Below are 24,721 nucleotides of genomic sequence, written 5' to 3' on the forward strand. Positions count from 1 at the left end.
CAGGTAACATCGGGAGTTCATATATTCATAGGGGAGAGTGACTACATGTTGGTATATACGGTCTGTATGAAAGCACTGCTGCAAGTTCTGATCATATCAAGAGTAAAAAATTTATTGTTTATACTCTTGATCATATGCACACCACTATCCTGCTTCCAAAGAACTGTTGATAAGGTCAGCCTTCCTTCTAAGAGAAGCCTGGGGTGTTATTTGCAATTGCAGTGGAGCCTTTAGCCCTTTACTCAGTAATATTATGTACACTGAACCCTAAAATCAATAATAACTGAATAAGAGAAAATAATAAAAGCTATAGACACTCTCTTTATTGTTTGCTGTTGATATAAATCATCAAGAGTTAATAATAGTGAAGGGAGAAGGCCTATACTGCGTAGGCCTTATAAAATGATCCTGAGAGAGTGACCATACTGAAGTTAGACAATGGTGGGAGAGTGTGTAACACTGCATGCATCCTGAGAAATTCAAAGGAATTCTTTCTGCTAATTTGTAGTATTCTCCTATAGGTGAAGATTGTTTTAATTACCTAACACTTGCATATACTTGTATAAAATGATCTTCAGAGGTGTAAAATTAATGTTCACAAGGAAATATGATGATTGTACACTGAGAGAATAGTACTCTCCCTCTACTATTATTAGCTAACTCTTGATATCATGAATCATGTATATATTACTTCAAATTCATGCATGTGAAAATTAAAATAAAAAGTCAATCTCAATCTCCATGCACATTACACTGAAAATTTGAAACTAACTTATCACTGTGTATGAATATAGCTATATAGCCACACCAATACACTGCAAATTTTACACCACAGCTAGCTGTGATTAGGCAGCCTTTTACAAAGTATTTCCCATGTATCAGGCAGGATCAGACAACATGAAAATGCTCAATATGTTTATGCTAATTCAGTCCCATTGTTACTAAATTGTATCTTAAAAGTCTAAGTTTGTAAAAAAATGTTGTTGGGGTGAGGGTTCAAGCCCCCTTGAGATAGAGCATATATACATACATGCTCAGGACCGTGTGCTTTGCACACTGCATATACTAGCAGATGTATCAACCAGTTACCGCCTCTTCTGCCTAATTTAAATGCACTTGTTAGCACCCCTCTGTAAAATCCTAGATCTGCTATTAGATAACTAAAATATATTTGGTTAAAATAGTCTTAATTGTGATAGAAGAATATATGCCTCACTGCTCTATTAGATAGTATTATCAAGTATGTAAATAATTGGTTGCTGGGTACCTCCCCCAAGATCTACCACTGTAACTATTATCACATTATTACAAGTCTATATCATAATGGCAAAGGTCTATGTCATAATGGTATAAGTCTATATCACAATGGTAAAGGTCTTTGCATGCATAATGGTAAAAGTCTATATCACAATGGCAAAAGTCTTTGCCATAATGGTAAAAGTCTATATCTAGGCATGAGGCTATTATGCTCCAAAAATTGAGCATTATGCTTTTGAGCAGTGCTCAAAAAATCACCTATTATGCTTTTGAGAATTGCCCATTATTCCCAAAATTATGCCACCATAATTGGCTAATAATGACAGTCTATTCCTGTATCAGCCCATTTTCATTGATGTTTAAGCTTCAAATAGTCTTGAATTTTTAGCTGGTCGCTGTATTAGAGTATTTCATATCAATGTGACTGCTTTATTAGAGTAAATAATATTCGGTGACTGTTCTATTAGAGTTTCTGACTGCTCTATTAGAGTATCTCGATCTTTTTAAACGGAATTATGCAATCTGCAGATTTTCCTACTGTTAAAGCTTTATAATCACCTAAAAATGCTAGCATAATTCCTGATTCCCACACATACCTATTATGCCCGAAATTATGCTGGCATAATCGCCGCATCCCTATCTATATCACAATGGCAAAGGTCTATGTCATAATGGTAAAAGTCTATATCACAATGGAAAAGGTCTATGTCATAATGGTAAAAGTCTATATTACAATGGCAAAGGTCTATGTTATAATGGTAAAAGTCTATATCACAATGGCAAAGGTCTTTTGCCATAATGGTAAAAGGGCAAAGGTCTATGCCATAATGGTAAAAGCCTATACATATCACAATGGCAAAGGTCTATGTCATAATGGTAAAAGTCTATATCACAATGGCAAAGGTCTATGTTATAATGGTAAAAGTCTATATCACAATGGCAAAGGTCTTTGCCATAATGGTAAAAGGGCAAAGGTCTATGCCATAATGGTAAAAGCCTATACGTATCACAATGGCAAAGGTCTATGTCATAATGGTAAAAGTCTATATCACAATGGCAAAGGTCTTTGCCATAATGGTAAAAGTCTATATCACAATGGCAAAGGTCTATGCCATAATGGTAAAAGTCTATATCACAATGGCAAAGGTCTATGTCATAATGGTAAAAGCCTATACGTATCACAATGGCAAAGGTCTATGTCATAATGGTAAAAGTCTATATCATAATGGCAAAGGTCTATGTCATAATGGTAAAAGTCTATATCACAATGGCAAAGGTCTATGTCATAATGGTAAAAGTCTATATCACAATGGCAAAGGTCTATGTCATAATGGTAAAAGTCTATATCACAATGGCAAAGGTCCATGTCATAATGGTAAAAGTCTATATCACAATGGTAAAGGTCTATGTTATAATGGTAAAAGTCTATATCACAATGGCAAAGGTCTACGTCATAATGGTAAAAGTCTATATCACAATGGCAAAGGTCCATGTCATAATGGTAAAAGTCTATATCACAATGGTAAAGGTCTATGTTATAATGGTAAAAGTCTATATCACAATGGCAAAGGTCTTTGCCATAATGGTAAAAGCCTATACGTATCACAATGGCAAAGGTCTATGTCATAATGGTAAAAGTCTATATCACAATGGCAAAGGTCTATGTCATAATGGTAAAAGTCTATATCACAATGGCAAAGGTCTATGCCATAATGGTAAAAGCCTATACGTATCACAATGGCAAAGGTCTATGTCATAATGGTAAAAGTCTATATCACAATGGCAAAGGTCTATGTCATAATGGTAAAAGTCTATATCACAATGGCAAAGGTCCATGTCATAATGGTAAAAGTCTATATCATAATGGTAAAGGTCTATGTTATAATGGTTAAAAGTCTATATCACAATGGCAAAGATCTTTGCCATAATGGTAAAAGCCTATACGTATCACAATGGCAAAGGTCTATGTCATAATGGTAAAAGTCTATATCACAATGGCAAAGGTCTATGTCATAATGGTAAAAGTCTATATCACAATGGCAAAGGTCTATGTCATAATGGTAAAAGTCTATATCACAATGGCAAAGGTCTATGTTATAATGGTAGAAGTCTATATCACAATGGCAAAGGTCTTTGCCATAATGGTAAAAGTCTATATCACAATGGCAAAGGTCTATGCCATAATGGTAAAAGCCTATACGTATCACAATGGCAAAGGTCTATGTCTTAATGGTAAAAGTCTATATCATAATGTCATAATAGCAATGCTGCATGATAATGGTATCATATATATAGTCTATATCAAAGCATACATACTTATCATGATGACAACTATACTGTGTATATCACATGCAATGGAAACATCACACAATTAATGATAACAAGGCAGTAATTATAAGCAACATCTTGCACCATTACCCTGCAGCCCACCACACCATAATGGTCTACCTCAACAACATAATATATGGCATAATTATGGCACTAATCACCCTTCATAATGCAGAGAGGCATTGGCAGGAGAGTGCACTGTATATGCATATCAGCATTGAAACCGAGTCACTACTGCTGACCCGGATGACCCACTGACCCGGATTTGACCCGGATTAATTAAAGCCGAGGCGTGCGATAAGAGCTATGTTTTCGGCTAGTCTCGAGCGAGCGAGACTACATTTTGAGCGTTCGATTCGTGTTGAGTAAACAGGGGCGGATCCAGACTTTTAGAATTGCAACTTCAGCCTAGCTGTAGGTTGAAGACCAAAAAAAAAAGAAAAAAAAAAGGTCATCACCTACTACCAATAGCTACCCCTCACCATAGATACCCTCAGTTTCGTCCTACATACTGCACTTACTAATAAATGGGCGTGGCTGAGCGTATGTTTGTAACGCGATAAGTGGGCGTGGCTCACGAAAGAGCTGTTATAAGTTTCCACGTCGTCAAACGAACAATTTCGTTTCTCACGTGATCCAATCCGGGTCAGACCCGGATGACCCGACCCGGTTTCAACGCTGATGCATTTGCTATAGCAGTACCTAGCATATAGTTTTGTTATACAGTGGACATTTTCACCTATAGTTAGCTACACCTTAATTAAAACATAAATCTGATTTCAGGCTTCAAAATCATGCATGTGTTTAATTGGCTAGTTCAAGAACAATACTGAATGATGATGATGCGTGTCTATAAGGATGACTTATATATGCAACTTTTCAAGTGGGAAAGGATTTCACTGCAGCTATATCAAGCGTTTTTATTTGATTAGTGAAAACTCCTATGGAGTTACCGGCCATGGTTTTATGGTAATATTCTTATAAAAGGAGCATAGCTGTATGCCACTATAATTTAGCGAACTATGTCCTTATTAATGTATGTGTTGGTTTTGTATGTTTGTATGTCATGTTAGTTGTACCTTCCTTGCTATATAATTGTGTTGTGCATGTACATACATGTATACATGTATACATGTTTCATTGTAAAGCTGCAGCCATTTCTAAATTCACCCGCCCACGCATTTGATTCAAATGTACTATTATAGCATGTTTCCAATACTTTACTATAGAGAGAAAAACCATCATTAAGATGTTCAAAACACACAATTACAAATACCTTGGACATATCACACGTGTAATTACAATGTGCAAAATGCCATGGACTTGAAACAAAATCATACACTGTTTCTTAGCACAAGATCTTTTATTTTAATTTATATACCAGTGTAATTTACCTTGAGCACGTAGTACTGAACAAATTTAAGCTCTTGACATAGTAATCACTGAGCACAGGTATTATAGTAAGTAAAACTATAGGGTAACACTAGTACTATAATAGCTATACATAAGTAAACCAATGATAGCATCAATCATAGTTTAATGTAAAAACCACACAGGTTCTGTGGGTTTCACCCAGACCCCTCCTCCCGTATTTTATACTATAATTACTATACAACTTTTTGCTGTGTCCTCTAGCTAGCTCTAGATTCACCACCCCTAGCAATTCTTTTGATACTTCATTCACTAACAGTTATATACAGCAGTACAGAATGCAATACCATTAGCATAATATATAGTTACATATTATCCACCACTCATCATCATTTCTATTTGAATCGAATTTTAAGACTATGGAATCATCTACCTGTTATAAACTTATCTTTACCACCTTATGTCATCAAACAAAAGCTCACTAAACATCTAAGGGACCATTTTACAGTTAACTTCAACTCTGATCAATCCTGTTCATTTCATTTCTTATGTCCATGCCACCGATGCTCAAGACAACCAATCTCCACCAAATTTCTCCCGCTTTAATGACACTGAACTACAAATTCGTAATAAGTACATAGTTACTATACATAGTTAAGTAATAAGTAATTGTAATGTAATTAATGTATAGCTGTACATTTCTGGCTGTGGGCACAGGTTGCACACAGACCTTTGATGCAGGTTCTCCTGCTTCAAAAAGCATTATAAATAAATAAAAATAAAATAAATAAATTATGCAACTTTAGTCTTTAGCTCAGGTGTTGATTCAAACTGTGGAGGTTTATAAACAAAAAATTCACTATTCCTCTACATTAACCATGCATGCATGGGATCTAGGAATTGGCATGTATATAAGATGCAGCGGCGGAGGAAGTAGTAGATATGAGGGGGGGGGGCTCCGCTGGGCTGACCCAGACTTATTTCTATAGTTTGGTTAGGTGAGACCAGAAAAAAAGGTCACAACCAACTGACAAGAGCTTTCCACCTCACCAGCTACCATTTCTAGCTGATAAACTACATAAAAATCCTTACATAGCTCGCTACACACTGACTACTTTATTAGAGTGACTGCTCTATTAGAGTATCTCGATCTTTATCACGGTTTTCAGCCCCACTCCAAGAAAGATAATTTCGGTGTGATGTCATTCTGAGGGGGGTCCCCTAGCCCCCCCCTTTCCGCCGCCTATGATAAGATGCATAATATGGCTATTGTACAAATGGATGCTTAGTATAAAATCTAGTATAGGCCACACCAAGTCAAACCTTAGTTTCTGGTCACCCGCCCGCATGGAAAACGTGGAACCCTAGTTTATGAGGACTATTATTAATATTACAGGCGCTTAAGTGCCAGTAGAAACCAAGGACACTGATTTTTTAAATATTGCAAAAGATCGATCACGCGAGATACTCTAATAAAACAGTCAAGGAGTCTAGCTAATGCAGCACTCACACTATAATACCCTTAACTCTACCGCACTACTAAAACGTTTCTGACTAGTTTTGTACTTGATTATAAATAGCTAGAAACATGTATAGTGGGCTAAGACTTCAGATTTGAATGAAGAGTTTCTGATGTGCATAGCTATAATTATTTCAATGTGGATCAGCTTACTTTGCTGACATAGCTAATGAGACGTTTCACTTGGAAAGCAAAAGTAACTATAAATGAGGAGACCGCTGTGCTTAATTGAATTATACATTGTTGTGTTGAACTATACATTGTTGTGCTCAGTTGTAGTAGTAGCGTAGCAGGGACGGATCCAGGGGGGTCCAAAGGGTTCCATGGAACCCCCCTTTTGAAAAAGCCTCTCTTACTCGAGATACTCTAATAGAGCAGTCAAATCGAGATACTCTAATAGAGCAGTCACAGTAGTCTTTTGATGAGCAGTGTAGGAAGCATAGGCGGCGGAAAGGGGGGGGCTAGGGGGCTAAAGCCCCCCCTAGGTCTGCTGAGGGGGGGCTTAGCCCCCCCTCAGAATGATATCACACCGAAATTATCTTTCTTGGAGTGGGGCTGAAAACCGTGATAAAGATCGAGATACTCTAATAGAGCAGTCACACTAATAAAGTAGTCAGTGTGTAGCGAGCTATGTAAGGATTTTTATGTAGTTTATCAGCTAGAAATGGTAGCTGGTGAGGTGGAAAGCTCTTGTGAGCTGGTTGTGACCTTTTTTTTTTTTTTTTTTTTTTTGGTCTCACCTTACCAAACTATAGAAAGAAGTCTGGGTCAGCTCAGCGAAGCCCCCCCTCATATCAACTACTTCCTCCGCCGCTGGTAGGAAGCTATGTATCTAGTTATAAATAAGGAAATATAGTTGGTGAGGGCATCTATGGTGAGGAGTAGCTATTTTCAGTATAGGTGATGACCTTTTTTTTTTCTTCAACTTACAGCTAGGCTGAAGTTGGATCCACCCCTGCGTTAGTCTCGCGTAGCCAGACCCTATTTCTCCGCACGGCGCTTATCGATTGGAACTAATTATAAGCGCCTGCTCCGAAAGGGTCTGGGGACTCTACAATAGAAAAGTTCTGCCAGCAAATCACCTCTGGATGGGTGAGCGTTGATTGGCCCTAGACCACTTTCAATAGATGTGTGGATGACCACAGTTGGCTTCATCCTCAGCTAAAGGCAAGGCTTCAGCCTGTTCAGACTCTACAACCAAGGAATAAGAAAGGAATAAGGAATAAGGCTGAAGCCTTGCCTTTAGCTGAGGATGAAGCCAACTGTGGTCATCCACACATCTATTGAAAGTGGTCTAGGGCCAATCAACGCTCACCCATCCAGAAGTGATTTGCTGGCAGAACTTTTCTATTGTAGAGTCCCCAGACCCTTTCGGAGCAGGCGCTTATAATTTCCAATCGATAAGCGCCGTGAGGAGAAATAGGGTCTGGCTACGCGAGACTACCCCTGCGTAGCTATAGCCATCAACAATTTTCTTAGTGCATTTTTGCAGAAGCATAATTACTTATGCCGTAAGAATATTGGTTAATAAACTAAACCAGCAAGAATGAGCAAATAATAATACTATACAGTGTGTCATCACAGTATACATACTGGTGTATATGTACGTCCATAGTCCTGAAGTCCTGATCATCCGCCCGCCCGCATCCTTTTTTGGGTTAGGCAGTGACCAGAAACTAAGGTATGACTTGGAGTGGCCATATGTAGCAGCAATTCATCAACATGAGATGTTTTACACACATGTAGGGACCCGCCGATTAGGCCACTGCAATGAGATAACTTGTTTCTCATCAGCTTCTCATAGAATAACAGATGCGGGCGGGCGGGTTATCTCATTATTTGTAAGTCACATAAAAACTTCATACAGTAGCTGACACATAAAGAAAAATTGTATAATACACTATTACAAAAGCAGTATGATCTATTTTTTTATTTTAGGTTTTTGGCAGTGTGCACATTGAGGGTAAAACGCTGAGTCCACATCAACTTCAACTTCTTCAGCACAGTAAATACATATTGGAGTATAGCCTGTTGAATAGTACAGCTTCTCAATAGGGTCATAGCAATTGATATTGCGCACATATACTTCTGAAAAGGGCTCTGGAAGTTCCATATCCTGTAATGAAGAGCCACATGTATAAGAATAGTTGTCAAGCAATGACTCCAGTGATGTGCGTTGTGTTTTCTTTAACTTTGTTTTACAGTACAACAGACGCCACATATCACATTCCTCACACAACATCATCATGTCAACATTCTTTACATGTTGCACACTTGCAGAAAATGGTAGTGTTTTTTTAGGTGTCTTGACATGGAGAGATGGTCGATGTTCTTCAGTGGTAACTTGACCAAATATCTGGCTGAAACTGACTTAAATAATGGTTGTCACTTCCAGGTGTAGGATCTGGCAATGAATTAAGTTGTTTAAATATTTCTTCAGATAATCGAGGTAGCTTACATATATTACATTCTAAAGAGCCACATTTACGGATCTCAAAAAAGTAATGCCGCTTCCTGCAGCAATGTTGCATGAACTCTTTCAAGTTTGGGTGATCAGGCAGGGATTTTTTGTTAATAGATGTATTTATTATTGTATCAAGACTTCAACTAAAACAAGAAAGTTTTAATGTTTTTAATGCTGCTACTGCAGAAGCTATGGACCAGTCTTTGACTGTGCTAAAGCAAATTGATGACAGGACTTGTGCAAGACAGATTTTTGGACCAGCAACTGAATAAATTATGGCCTCTCTCAGTGTGGGATGCTTAGCAGCTGTGGCTTTGAGAATAGCTACAAAGACCATATTTGTAACCTAATACAATATACACTGTATACTTTCCCTATACCATATTCTCCATCTTAGCTCCAGTGTCCTTTAATATCATACAATATAGCTTTTAGGCTCCTTGGCTATGGGTAAACACCTCGAACAGGCTCTGCCTTCTGTGTCCACCCTCCAGTGCCTAACTGGTAAAGTAGATAAGAAGTAAGAAGAAGCTAGAAGCAACCATAGATTGACACTGTAAAAGGGCCACCTATAGACAATACGGCTACTGAAGTTTTTATAGGCTCTTTATAATGATTGCATGCAGTCAATTATTAAACTTCAACAGTGGCGACCATGCATATGATCATTTCAATTCCAAAATACGCTCATATTTTTAAAACAATATAGCTAGCTAGCTAGAACTCACCTGTGGTGCTTCAGTGGTGGTTGATGAGCTAGACAGCTTCGGAACCAACACAGAATTGAAAAATTCACGAAAGGTAGCTGTATCCGAATGGGTTTGAACGATTTCCCAAGGAAGCAGCGATTTTCTACGAGATAAATCCACTACCGTCACACACAAGAGAGCCATGCTGTTAATACCAACCTTATCACGTGCGATAATGGGTGCGCATGTGCATAACTAAAAATTTGATGCGGGCGGTTGATGAGAAACAAGTTATCTCATTGCAGTGGCCTTATGCTCATAAGTTTACCTATTATGCTATGCTGCACTGCTCAAAAATTCACCTATTATGCTTAAATTAATGCTCAATATTTACCTATTATGCTCGATTATGCTCAATGTTCATGCCTTAGTTCATATGCTTTGCTACTAGTTTATCACTGTATAGAAAAAAATGAGTGGCTGGAGCATAAATGATAAATTCTTGCTGCATGTAAGAGAAAAGATCGATATACTCTAATAAAACAGTCAGTTTGATGATTGTTCTATTAGAGTTACTGACTGCTCTATTAGAGTATATCGATCTTATTTTGCAATTGTCATTTTCCAGCAAGAATTTATACTATCGTACAAATATTTAACCTCCTATTATGCTGGCATTATGCTCAATGCTTTTAGGTACCTATTATGCTCAAAATTATGCCAGCATAATCGGCGGGTCCCTACACACATGCATGCAGCACTCTTTACAGAACAAGTGCCAATAAATAGATGCTTATGTGTATCTGCTGCTTGTTTAAGTAACCGGTTTGATACTGATATGTAGAAACAAGGCTGATATAGCCAATAACCGATAGCCAATCTGATTATCGGTACACCTCTTTGATGTTTACTTCATTTTTAGTAAATTAAATACACTAGTTTTACCTTTGGTGTTAGTATTTATGACTGTTCTATCAGTTAGAATTATACCCTTTTGTCCCTTCAAGCATGTGACCCTTTTATTTCTTGAATGTACTCTGTAAACTTGCTTGGTAGTTATAAGTGAATATTTAGCCCTAACTTGATGTACAACAATTGCTAGCATCCACTCATCTCGCCAAATAGAATAGATATGTAAAAGCACTTTCTAACTCAAATCCATTTAAATCACCAAATAGTACGTTCAACAGATTTAATCAAATTTAATCACTGAATGGAATTTAGCAAAACAAATTTTAAATAATATAGTGTTCAGTTCAGCACCGTACTATCAAATTTTACACACCATACAATGAAAAATTAAATTTCAAGTCCTGTGATATGTACACCATCATCACTTCTTAACTACTTTGTACTTGTAAGTGATAACGTAGAAAGGATAAGCCTTATCATTGGAGTATGCTATGTATACTCGACATCCATGAGTGTCTCCAAACACTGTATCATACCTCACGTTACCACCACCACTCTTCAAAGGCGGCATTCGCAGGTTACCATCAGGTCTCATCAATATGCTATCCCCTGTGAGCACTTTAGCTAAAAAGAATTTCTTCAAACCATTGTGACCCTGGTATGCATAAGTATCAGAGTATTCAGCTTTCTCTGCAAAATAGTTTCCCTGGCCCCACATGCCTTGTCGGCTGAACCTCATATCAAACCCTTCCTCTTCATCAGCGTATATCTTATCAGGTGAGGTGTCTCTGGTGCCATGGAATAATTCCTTTTCATTTATGATCCCCTTATTTTTCTCTTTCATTCTTTTGCAATTCAGAAAGTACTTTTCCCACAACCAACGGTTTTGCACACGCTCAATTTTCACCACATTTACCTGTGATAAAGTGGAGAGTACCAATTGTGACACCTTTCGCCACTCATGAGAAGTTGGTCTGACTTCTACAATCTCTACATTTGGTGAATTAGCATCAGTTTCCCACTCCAGAGGGAACTTCACATTACTCTTACAGCCCACACTGAGCAGAATATCCTGCGCAGCAAGTCTAGCCTTTGTAACACCATCTGCAACACCACGAAATGTGACAGTTTTTGTTTGTGAAATATGCTTTGCTTCAACATTGTACTTGTGGCCAAGGCGCTTTATTTTCTCTGCAAGGTAAGAAAGAGAATCTGAGAGAGGAATTTCACAAGATGTTAAACACCTCTCAAAACAATTTTCTACCATTTTGCAGGCTTGATTGAGATTCTGACAAGGACCATTTAATGACAAGCTGGCACTGGTAGATGTCTGCTTCAATAGAGGCTTTCCAGGCACAGCAACACTACCTAGTACACGACGTATTGGTCTTCTCTTCCTAGTAGTAATGTTGATTTGTTCCATGTTTCGAAAATCAATTGCATAACTCCAATTGCCGATCTCTAGTCGCTGTGGTACTTTTGATTCATACATCACTTCTAGCACATCATTATGTTCAGGTGCATAAGGTGTCCAGGAGTTATTGTCATCTTTGTACTGCCAAGTGACAGCACCCAGAGTCTTCCTGTGAACTCTTCGCTGTTTCTGTGTCTTGTTATTAACCTGTACCATGTCAGCAAAGTAGATTGTGTACCCTTGACCTACAATCTGCACCTTGAAAGCCTGGTTAGGTGACACAGAATATGCTCGCGAGAGTGCAGAAGATACCTGGCTGGTATAAGGCTGCAACCTTTTAGCATCATCCTCCCAAAACCATACAATTTTACCTCCTGAAGATGGGAGAAGTTGTGCTACTACTTCTGCAGTAGCTTTGAATTTGTTTTCTTGCAAGCAATCCTTAAAGTAGTCTTGGAAAGCATTTGCAGCATCCCAAGTGAACAGCACAAACCTAATGTGTGATACTGACTTGAGGCAATTGCCAATGAGTAGATCTACTGTAGCTTTAATAGACAACAAAGCACATTCCTCCACTGGACAACCATAAATTCCAGCACTGATGGCAGGAAGGGAAACAGACCTGTAGCCACGTTTGTCACTCTCCACCACACTGGTGGACACAGCTGCATAAAGCTCTTCTTTCTTACTGTGTCCCCCATCTTTCCACATTGGACCAACAGCATGCATCACAACGGAGCAACATAAATTGCCAGCTGGCAGACAAGCAAGATGGCCAGGCTTAACAATACCATTCTGCCTTACATAATCATCACTGTACGCCTGTATAGCAGGGCCACCTGCATCAGATATGGCCTTCGCTAGGCCTCCAATATGCTGCAACTCACTATTGGCAGCATTCACAATTACATCAGTCGTTTCATTTACCAAATTTCCATGGCAAATTTCTATGAAGCAAGGCCTGTCACAGCCTTCTGGCTGAATGTTTGCTTTGCAAAGTGTCACTGTGCTGCTTTGCTGTACATTAAATGTAACAACAATGCACAAGTCTTGTTTTAACTTTGAAACAAGATTCTGAAACTCAAGCATTTTCAGAATGGGCTCATGTAAGGAAGGAATACTAACCTCTTGTGTTCCTAAATGTGATTTAAAGATTCTCAGCAACTGTTCTAGCTGGTTTTTAGCCTTTGCCACATCAGGTACTTTACCAGATACTTCAAGAACTTGATTATTGCGCTTAACTCTCACAGAGCATTGCTTAGAAACTTTAATGATTTCTGACCACTGCTGCTTTTGGTGGATGTAGTGGCTTAAAGCAGGCTCACCAAGCTTGATATTGTCACTTTTAACAGCTTCCCCCTGTATGAAGGCCAGCAAAGCAGCAAAAGCTCCCTCAAAATCATCACTAGATCCGCTTGGAGCAAGCAAAAGCAACTCTGGTTTGTCCCAATCAATTTCTAACTCTACATTGTGGCTCTCTCGCAAAATCAGCTTCTTATTCTTAAGTGCATCTGCCACTGCTTTACATTGGTTCCTACTGACTAGTATTGGCCGTGTCATCATTGTATCCGCAATGCTAATAACATTTTGTTCAACCTGACAAACTTCCAGGAGATCATCCGCAATAATGGTGATCTCTACACTAACCCCTACCTCCTTCGGCTTCTTTGACTTTTGACTCTTCTCTTTCTCATCAAAATCAAACCAGGTAAAGATTACAACATTGCTATTAGCTTCTTCTTGTGCTTTGACTTCTTCCCATTTTCTCTTCCACATCATTGTATATTGATTGTGCCTTTTCTTGACCAGTCGATGATGTAAGCTACTCAGGATCTCATCAATCTTTTGTTTAGCCACTTCAACATGACATTTCTCCCCCTGCAGTGTGATATCAGCTTGTGGGGCATCCCCTGCATTTTCCTTCTTGAAGTCAGCTGATTTGGGGAACAGAATTTTGCAATTATTATTCTGAAGCTTATTACATTTTTCTGTCAGATAATATTTCTGATGCTTAGATACCTTCACTGTCAACTTGACTTCCACATTAGCACTGACATATGCTCCAATCTCATCTTCTGCTGCATTAATTTCAGTGGCAGTAAGACCATGGATGACAGCAGTATTTTTATGGTTCTTATCATGGAGATCCAATCGAACTCTGTGGGTACCCTCAATGTCAAGCACATGTGTTTTCACAGCCTGAGATAAACACTCAAACTCTTTCTTAGGCATCCGGATGTACCTTGTTTCAGGCTTTAAACCCTACAAGTAAAAATGTGACACATATAACCAACTGTGGGATTGGACTTATATAATCTATCTAGAATATTAGTACATACTGATGATGGTTAGCATTGCAGCATTAAAAAAATATGTCTATTATACTATCAAATGTAACATGTATCATGATGTGTAATAATAAGATGTGCTAACTACCACTACAGTAGTACACACTATCTCTTTCATGACTTCACCTTCACAATTCCACAAGCAGTTGCAAAATGGGCATCATATTCAGTCTCAATTCTCTCAATTTCTACACAGAAGATGGTACTCTTCAACTTTGTCAGATCCACTTTAGAAGTTTGCCTTGACAACTTGTCAGTTTTTTGGTAGCAACATCTAACACTAACATCCAGCTGACGCTGATCAAATTCACCCTTAAGGTACTTTTCTGTCTGACCCTTGAAATTTGGGTGGCACTCAAACTCAAATGTTTCACACTTAAATCCCTTCAAGAAGTCACTGTTTTTGATCATTTTCTCTGCCACCTGTATCTTGTCCATTGATCCAGTTAGCCTAACTTCATTATCCAAGCACAAAATTTCCACAGAAGTAGCTTGATGAATGGCATCAAAGAAGATCTTTGCCTGATTAGGGTGTCGAGCAAATGCTGCAGTGAGGTGAGCAATCTTAGCTTTGGAGGCTTGAAGAACAACACAGCACCTCTCAAGGCTTAACTTTGCCTGATTCAGGATACTTTCCACTGTGGCAATACAATCCTTTGAATAACTCTGGATGGTTAGCACAGGCCCAGTGGACTCATGGATGTAAACTTTATGCTGCTCTGATAGAGAACTAAAATCACAAGATGGCTGAGACTTTAGCTTGTGTAATGCATCCATTGTTTCAAAGGTAATGATTCTCTCTTCTGGATGATTAAGGATCTCTACAGCTCTCTGAACAAATGGTTCTCTCCCACAAACCAACAAAACCACTTGTACAGTGTATACAGCCATGTTTTGGGCATAACAGATGGTCCCATCATCACACTTAACACAGAGTACAACAGACAATATTTCTATTGACAGATGCTCAAGTGCTGAAAGAATCAAAGCTTTGTGGCATGGAAGACTGGTTACTGTGTACTGCTTGAGTATTGAGTTAAACCATTCTCTTGCCTCAGACACTGCATTACTACTCCCAGTAAAACGGATTTTTGTGGAATTACAAGAGAATCCTTCCATTAGTGCTCCAAAACTGTTTTGAGTTTGCTCCTTTAATGTAGGGTCAAGTTTAATTAAAGCCATCATCTTTACCCTATAATACAAATTAGTACTTTGCTTATTTACATAAATCTTTCTTCCAGTTGCACTACATACAATAAGATAGTACTGTGTAGTAGGAATTCCCATCAACAAATGGTGTCCCCCAAATATACTGCTACCAAAATTCACTAGAAATATTTTGTGCACCAAAAACCTTTATGGAAGAGTTTAAGCATTTCTAATGTCAAATCTGTCAGTAAAAAAAGTAAGAAACTTCTTACACAAGGCTAAGAATTCTGTGTAACGTTCCACTGCAGTCGGGTGAATGTTGATTGTTGCTGATTGGCGAAGCCTTAAACTTCTTAAACCTGTTAAAAGTGTCACACACACCCTTCAGCTGCAGTACAGGAGAACCATATGCAACAATCGGGCTACACTTTTTGAAATTTAGGGCTTCACCAATCAGCAGCAATCAACATTAATGTAGGTGTACCAGATCCTTTTTTTCCTGACGCCCACACAAAAGAAAAAAGCGGCCTGGCTATGCGAGACTAGGGCTTGGTAGGGACCAAATGTCTTCTGTTTGGGATATAGCTGTGTCATAAATTTGACTGATTTTAGCTCATATTCATAAAAATGGGCAGGAACATCTAGAATGTTGTCCAGTGCTTTTTTTGGGTTATTGGGTGAGGTGCTCTACAAAATACACTTACTTAAAATATGATTCGCTGTACTTCAATTTTCACTAAAACGGAGCTTGACGATTCAAAAACCAACCCACTGAAACTCACATAACAAAGTTGTTTACAAACTCCCAGGCACTTTTTTGGACCTTATTAAGTGGAGCTTTGTAGTGTTCACGTGCCAACACAAGCTGATGCTCTCACTCATGCTATGATTTAGAAACTAGCAGCATTCATTTCCCCAAGAATACGCATCTGATTTCAATAGTATAATGACCACCATGTAATGTACCATTCATGGAAACATTGAAGTGTGCTAAACAGCATCGCTGATGCTGCTGCCCATTTTTATTAAAAACCTGAAAAATTGCAGAAAATTAAAATGCGTGCTATGGAAACAGTAAGGGGAATCACAGTATCATTACCTCACGGTTTTGATGTAGACTTGGGTAGGATTGATCACCGTTAGAGGAAAAACTATAGAGGTTGATTTTTTCATTGCCAACCCTACCTTTTTTTGAGGGCTCGTGATACAACAGACCTATCTATAATGGCAGGAAATCATAGATGCTGCTTCTTTTATTTTAAATGCTCTGGAATGCTATAAAACTCTCCATGAAAATTTCACCCATATACCATATAGTGGTTTTTCAAAGGGGAAAATTTTTGTGATTATTGTGATTTTCGCAAATTGGCAGCTATCCGTAAAAATTTTCACTTTTGAAATCTGCAGCTCAATCATAATGACATTGTTTAGTTTATTTTTATTTATTTAATAATGCTTTACAGCACAAGTGTTTAAGCATCAGAAGATCATGAAGGAGCAATTGAAATGGTGGTGACCCACAAATTTTTACCCTAAAAAATAACCTTGAAAATAATCCACTAGCTATATGGTAGCTGCCAAGATTGGCCAGTTATTACCATTTAAAAGATTAAATAACACTTTTATCTATGGATTTTCCAAAATCAGGCCACATTAACAATCGGTACCCCTATAAGATCTAGCTGTACTTATATAGCATATGGCAATCACACCCCTTAATAATATTACTTAGGGTTTGAGATATTCCAATAAAGTAGTCATCCTAATACTACAGCCATGTACGATTATTGCAATAGAATAGCATACCTATAAGAAACTTGGCAAAATAAAAATTTAAATGTATATATTAATGAAGTAGGGATTAAAGCAATGAAAAATAGTGAAACAAGAGATATGAATGATGATATTACAACATAGCTATGTGGAAAAATCCCTACTTTGGCATTGAACAAAACAAATTGTAATAACATGAGGTCCAACATAGGGATTTTCCAACAGAGCTATGCTGTAATACCATTATTTATATATTTCACTACTTTTTTATTGCTTGGATCCCTTTATATTTTAATTGTTGAGGTACTGTAACAGTAAAAGTTAGGCAATCTAAGCACATTTAGTAGAGCAGCATAGCTAGAAAAAATGAGCAGATTGTGCACTTTGTGAAGAAAGTATGAAACTTTGCACATAGTACCTACCTACCAATCTACCATGAAGTGTATTTTGAGATATGGAACCATTGCAGATTTGACCCTTTGCAGGGGCAGATCTAAGGTTTTTAGAAGGGTGTTTCCAGTGGTAGTAGGATCAGATGTGGGGGTCTAGGATCAGATGTGGGGGTCTGGGGGCTGTGTCCTCAGATGCTGACAAGGTTTTAATTTTACAATGCTTGAAATTTAATAAAACTTACTGTTTAAAACCTACTATTTACAGAGTTTTTGATCTACTGATGCTCACTAGCATTTAATATGGCATGTTTTCGCTAACAGTTACGTAGTTAGCTATGATAGATTGGTCTACTGAATCTTTATGATTAGCTTCAAGTATTTAGCTTGCTTTATAGCTAGTCATGATCAACTCTTTGCTTCTTCATAGCTACTTGGCATTTATGCTTCATTATCACTATTGCCATCACCTTCTATATCCTCTTCTGTTTGCTCTGTAGTCTTGGACGGTTTACTGCTATGTCAATAACAACAGCACTCTAACTTAACAGAACAGTACTCTAGCCAAGTTGGGGGAGGGGGAGGGGAAGTCATATGAGGTGGTTAACATTCATGGAGTATCTAAGAATCATTAACTGCACCTTAGTGCGTAAATCACAGTATTAGGGCATATGTGCCTCATAGGAACATTTTGAAAGTTGAGATTGAATTTGAGAACAATTTCAGTGGTGCATGCGTACATGAATACAGTATTCCTGTCAATAAGTACTGTGCAAGTAGATGAAAGGCCTTTGAAATACACACATAAGATACATTTCTAATTGCAGATAAGTTTGCATCTTAAAAACAAATAAATTGCAGAACTTGCATATTGTTTAATGTTTCAATTGAATGTTCTATTAGAGTATGCTCTCAAAGATACTTAATTGTGATCCTTAACTTCTAAATCAAAATCTCAGTGAATCCATCAACAACAACTCTAATACTGAATGAAATACATGACATGTGTATTTTTCCAGGTGAACTGTACCTGAGAATACAAGTATGAGATTACTTCTCGTCATTCTCAGGTACTTGAGAGGTCATTCTCAGGTATCTGAGAATGCACCTGAGAGAGTCTAAATACCCCTTTAGATGTCATGTGCGTAAACTATGAACACAAAGATCTTTATACCATCGTCCCCCTTATTCTCATAAAACCTTATTGTGACACCCCTTAAGTCATTTCGTAGATGAAGGTCTGACTGATGGTATTGTTTCTGTATGCTAACTTTTATTATTGTAAAGCTCTGGAACATAAAGTTGTTAGCCTTACAGGCATATTTGCATGGAACACATTTTGCTATACAGAACCCGCAGAATTGTGAAACACAAATTGTCTAGTTGGTTATGCCCTCAAACTCCCCCACATCTTGGGTGTGTCTCTTTAAATGCAAATATTTACACGATCATAATCTCCCTATAGTCAGTTCACAAAATTAACTACCACCCCCACTTTAAGCATGGAAAGGCTAGAGCTGTACGCATCAAATATTATACAGAAGCAAATTATAGCCACAGACAACCCCAAATTTTTCATTTAATCTGACTCCAAAACAACTACATATGGCCTTTGTTGATTTATCTCATGGGAGAAGTGTACATAACCCCTATGCCACACCCCTGGATATCTCCCCTCTTTTTGGTTGAATATGTTATCTGCAGTACTCATGGTTACCTAAAAATATATAAAAATTGAATGCCAAACAAAGAAGGTAGATTAAGGGTGTAATTGTGTGGGTTGCATTTACATGAATTTGCTGCTGGTAAGCAATACTGAAATATGAAATTGCAACAAGTATCAACTTGTTTCTTGGATAAAGATCTTCAATTTGGCACCTAGTTTGAACAAACTAAGTGTTGCATGGGTGATATATAGACAAAGGTTACTATTTTTGAGCATAAAATGAACTGTAGAGGACACCAAAGGTCAAATCTGCAATGGCTCCATATCTCAAAATATACTTCACGGTAGGTAGTGCAAAGTTTCATACTTTCTTCACAAAGTACACAATATTTTGCTATGCCGCTCTACTGATCATCCAGTAACAAAGATTACAGATACTTACTGTTCAACGATGACTTCTTTGCTTAATTCAGCACCAAAAGCAGCTACCAGATCCTGTACTGCTTTTTTTAGCCCCACAACATACATTATCAGAGAGGAGATATCCGGCTCAACATATACATCATCGGAAGGAAATAAGTGCACCAGCTGATGGAATAGGCTAGTCTTATCAGGACGCATCAACATCAACTTATTCCAGTCCTCACTAGTCAGAACAATCTGGTGCTCATTAATTTGCCATAGTACATCCTTTTCAAACCGATTAAGGATTGATACAGAAGGTGCAATGACCTGTAGTGTATTATTCTGCCAGCTTACTGAGCCACCAAAAGATCTAAACTCTCTCAACTTGAGTTCCATTTGTTTATTAAGAAACTGGTATAGCCGAGTTGACATTACAACATTCTTCATTGTAGAGCTGCAGAAAAATTAACTACCAATTATTTACTGCATTGCATTACAGTATCTACACATCTACATACATACATACTACAAAATTGTACTGCATACTGATACTTACCAGGGGCTTGGAACTGAAAGTGCAGTAGTTGGTAGTGGAACAGAGGGAGGACTAGGAGTAGCAACACGATGATATGATGTGCTCTTCAGTTTCACTTTTAGTCGGCTACCATCCATTGGTTGATTGTGCAGGCAGGATATTGCTGCATTTGCTGCCTCAAGCGTAGCATAGCTTACAAAAGCATAACGTGGATTACCATTTATAACATGTAGCCTACTAGTTAATGCTCCATAGACTTCAACTATCCTGGACAAGTTCCCTATAGTTGTAACAGGACTGAGATGTTTGATTTGTACTGTAAAGCTGGCAGAAACGGTGGTCCCCTTAGGCTTACTAGGTGATAAGGGAATAGATGACAACAAAAGAGTGGAATCATCAAATATGCATGGGGTACTGGCCATGCTTACTTTAAGCTTGCTACCATGTACCTCTTGGTTGTTCATGTCTAAAGCACCCTGAGCATCTTCCAATCTGTAATAACTGATGTAAGCAGTATTATCATCAGGCTTAAAAAATATACTAGCAATGTTCCCAAATTTAGCAAAAGCAAGGTTTAACTTTGATTTACATAAAGCCTTGGGAATCTCACTAACATGTATACCATATGTATCCAAACTATTAGCAGGAATATTTGCTAGAGGACTTGTGCTCTCATTCAAAGGACGGATGTGTATATGTTTACCAGCCAACTTTTCATCATTAAGTTTAGCAATAACATTATCTGCTTCCTCTTTGCTACCAAAGTACGCCACTGCTTTATACATCTGTTTTCCTTCTGGTGCACACATAATAGTGTATTGTCTGACAGTGCCGTACATATTCAGAAAATGTATTAACTGGTCTCCAGTGATGCTTACATTGACATTCATGACCCTTACACCAATGAGCTGTTCAGTGGGATCCCTTACCTCAGTGCTTGTCCTTGGGTGAGAAATTTTAATTTCTTTTGGAGATGGAGACTCTACTCTTTTCTTCTGTACTGGCTGCTTTTCCATATCTGGTTCTGATGACATTGGGTGCTTCCCTGATTTTACTTTCCACACCTTCATGTTGAGAGGTTTTTCGGATTGCTGCATTCTTGAATTGTGTAGCTTTGCCACAGCTGTTTGAGCTGCCTCAAGTGATGTAAAGATAACCACTGCGAATCCTTTGGGTCCTCTTGTTGTAGGGTCTTTGGTAACTTGTACCCTGTGGATGTGTGATCTAAATTCCTTAAAATATGATCTTAAACTATTATTGGTGACAGAAGAAGGCAAGTTATATACACGAACTTCAGTTTTATTTCCTGCTGCTTCAGCAACACTTGTTTTAGCTTCACTCTTATACGCGGAAGATAGTTCACCATCTATAGATATAGAGGTATGTTTTTGGTGGTTATTCTTTTCGCTTGACCATAGCTTAACAGAAATGGTAGATAAGTTTTGAAAGACTGATAAATTAAGTAGCTTTATAGCATTTAGTGCTGTTGCCAAGGATCTAAATTTAAGTTGAGCATGAGTTTCAGATTCATATTTGATAAGCACGGCATTACCAATGATACTATTTCTAAATTTTGAAAAATGCTCCAAGACATCATTTTCTTTTGCATTTGGGGGCAAGTTACCTACAAACACATAAGTAGTCTTATCTTCTGAATTACTGACTGAACTGATAGTTGATTCAGAATCAGAAATGTCTTCTCCACATTCCATATATTTAACTATATTTTCTTCCTGGATGTATTCTTCACAAGCAGACTTTTCTTGTTTCTTCTGTTGTGATGGTTTTGAAACACATTCTTTTGATGGAGATTGAGGTTGCTTCCCTTGCTCAATTTTCATGCTGAGATTCTTCTCCTGAAACTGAGGCATACAAGAGTTGTGTAGTTTTGCTACAGCTGTTTGTGCTGCCTCAAGTGATGTAAATTTGACCAGTGCAAATTGTTTGGATTCTTCTGCTTTTGAATCTTTGATTACAACTACTTTGTGTAAATGCTGCTCAAACTCTATAAAATGCATCCTTACATCGTCATCAGTGACAGTGGAAGGTAAGTTATGCACAAACACATTAATTTTTTCTGCTGTCTCAACACCAGCCACACAATTGCTTTGATCACATGTAGAAGTTGGTCTAATATCTGCAGGTAGACTTACTTGCTTATTCTCATTGCCCAATGTATTTGTATCATTTGTACTAACTTTCATCTTAGTCTCTGTGTGATTTATCACACAAGTGGCAGATTCAAGTGATTCCACACCTTTGGCATCATCACCATTGTGATGTTCCCCCTGAACATTTGAACTTGGTGGGTACATTTCTTTTGGAGAAGCCTTCTGCAATTCTTTCTGTTCAGGAGCAGATTCTGTTTCCATGGATTGTTTATCAGACTTCTCTTTTCTGATTTTTACAGTGATATGTCGTTCTTGAGATTGAGGCATACATGATTTATGTAGCTTTACCACAGCGGTTTGTGCTGCCTTAAGTGAGGTAAACAAGATCCGTGCATATTCCTTAGATTCTTCCACTGTAGAATCTTTGATGACTTGTAGCTTGTGTATGTGTGGCCCAAACTCCCTGAAGTGTGTCCTTACATCATTATTTGTAACAGAAGAAGGTAAGTTGTAAACATAAACAGTAGCCTTCTCCGTTGTTTCACTTGGCCCACCATCACACTCACTTTGCTTGGATGACATGATTGCTTTAATGACCTTATGTTTCTGCTTGTTCTTACTATTAGACCATGGTTCAACTGAAATACAAGATGACCTTTTAAACATTGACTGATTTAGTGATTCTATGGCATCTGATGCTGCTGCTGGAGATGAAAACGTAAGTCGAGCTTGAGTTCCAATTTTACGCCTAATAATCATGGGATTATGCATAATGCTCTCCCTGAACTTTGAAAAATGCTCCAAGATTTCTGCTCTGCTTGCGTTTCTGGGTAGATTACCTACAAACACATGTGACTTTCCTTTTTGGAATTGTTTTGTTTTACCCTTTGTGGAACTGTCAACTGGATGTTCTATGTAAGATTCTCCTTTATCCTCTCTGTAACTGTCTACTTTTTCTTTTGTGTGATTGTCTACACTGGCAGTTGATTCTGTATCAGAAAAGTCATATTTGTCTCCATCTTCAATACTTTCTAATTGTTCCATACTGCAAGAATTCCTTATTTTATACTCAGCTTCAATTTTACTGTCATCCACGTTGCTAGCACCAAAGGATCCAGGATCATGCATAATACTGGGACCAACACTACACTGCAACTGTGGAACATCATCAGGACACATCTCTTCTGTTATTTTCTCACTCTAAATAGATGGTGACATGAACAATACATAAAATACTGTTATACCAAACTCACTGATATACAGAACTCACTGATATACAGAACTCACTGATACAGATGGGCTAAATGTAGTGTGGTGAATTGGTAACTGGATCTGAATACTTAATTGATTATCTTACAAAGATTCACATATTACTGCAGTTATTTGTCTGTTGCGCTTAATGTTTACATTTATTGTGGATTTTGTGAGCATACAAGATGCCACATGACTAATAAATGATTGGTTCTGTTTAAGCCTCACTACTACATATTTCATGCTAATGCAAGTATACTAATATACTATTTTGTGTAATACCACACATGGGAAATACATATGATACGTTAGACATTAAAGCTGTTATAGTCTCACCATATAACAAGTACACAAATTTTTTTTGGAATTTAACTAGCGCATAGGGACCACTGAAATAAGCTGGAGTAGTGCACGATATTAAATCACAGTAAAACAATAAGAAGTGTTATATCCCTACTGTGCTCAAGATACCATATTGGAAATGCACAGCAGGGATACAACACCTCTTATTGTTTTACTGTGATTTAATATCGTGCACTATGCCAGCTTGTTTTAGTACAATTTATTGATGTGCTATGGTCCCTACTCTAGTTGAAAATTCTTTGTGTACTTGTTTGCTAACTTTTTTGTAAAATAAAAATTATGACTAGTGAACCCTCGCATATCGCATCAAAGGAAAAATGGTGCCGCACGCCCCAGTTATCAATTATCATCAGAAAAGTGAAGTATCCATTATGTTTCATTGTCAGCTATGTCCCATTACAAAGCATTACGAATCAAGAACTGTTCAAAAAGCTAGCACCTCTGCAATCAAAGTAGCCACTATGAAAAATACAGACGATTTCCATTATAAAGGGAAGCCATCATGCACTACCATCAAACTGACATATTTTGCTGTCAGAAAGATGGATGGGACACAAAGGAAGAGATTGGTAAATTCATGAAGAATGCATTGTACATACTGTGGTATGCCAAAAGGCATGTGTCCTGCTAAAGCAACGTTGTTATCAAGTCTTAGCCATTATTGAGTTACGCTTGTCTGAAGGTATCAGTTATTCAGTTACCCAGTCAGTAGAACATTCCATTTAATAACATTTTTTAAATTTTATAGCAACTTGTTGAAAGCATTCATGTCAACCT

General features: G+C 37.8%; 1 protein-coding gene across 1 annotated transcript in view; it reads right to left on the reverse strand.

Annotated features, from left to right (window-relative positions):
- Positions 1–10,752: 10,752 nt before the first annotated feature.
- LOC136249882 (uncharacterized) overlaps positions 10,753–24,721 on the reverse strand; it is a 30,592-nt gene continuing 16,623 nt past the window's right edge. Inside the window, exons 2-5 of the mRNA XM_066042010.1 lie at positions 20,241–23,530; positions 19,722–20,138; positions 14,429–15,494; positions 10,753–14,216 (exon numbers count right to left, since the gene is read on the reverse strand). Of these exons, the coding sequence (XP_065898082.1) occupies positions 10,962–14,216; positions 14,429–15,494; positions 19,722–20,138; positions 20,241–23,530 (8,028 nt within the window). The 3' untranslated portion in view covers positions 10,753–10,961. The remainder of the gene's footprint in view (positions 14,217–14,428; positions 15,495–19,721; positions 20,139–20,240; positions 23,531–24,721) is intronic.

The sequence above is a fragment of the Dysidea avara genome, chromosome 3 (genome assembly GCF_963678975.1).
Source record: "Dysidea avara chromosome 3, odDysAvar1.4, whole genome shotgun sequence".
NCBI lineage: Eukaryota > Metazoa > Porifera > Demospongiae > Dictyoceratida > Dysideidae > Dysidea > Dysidea avara.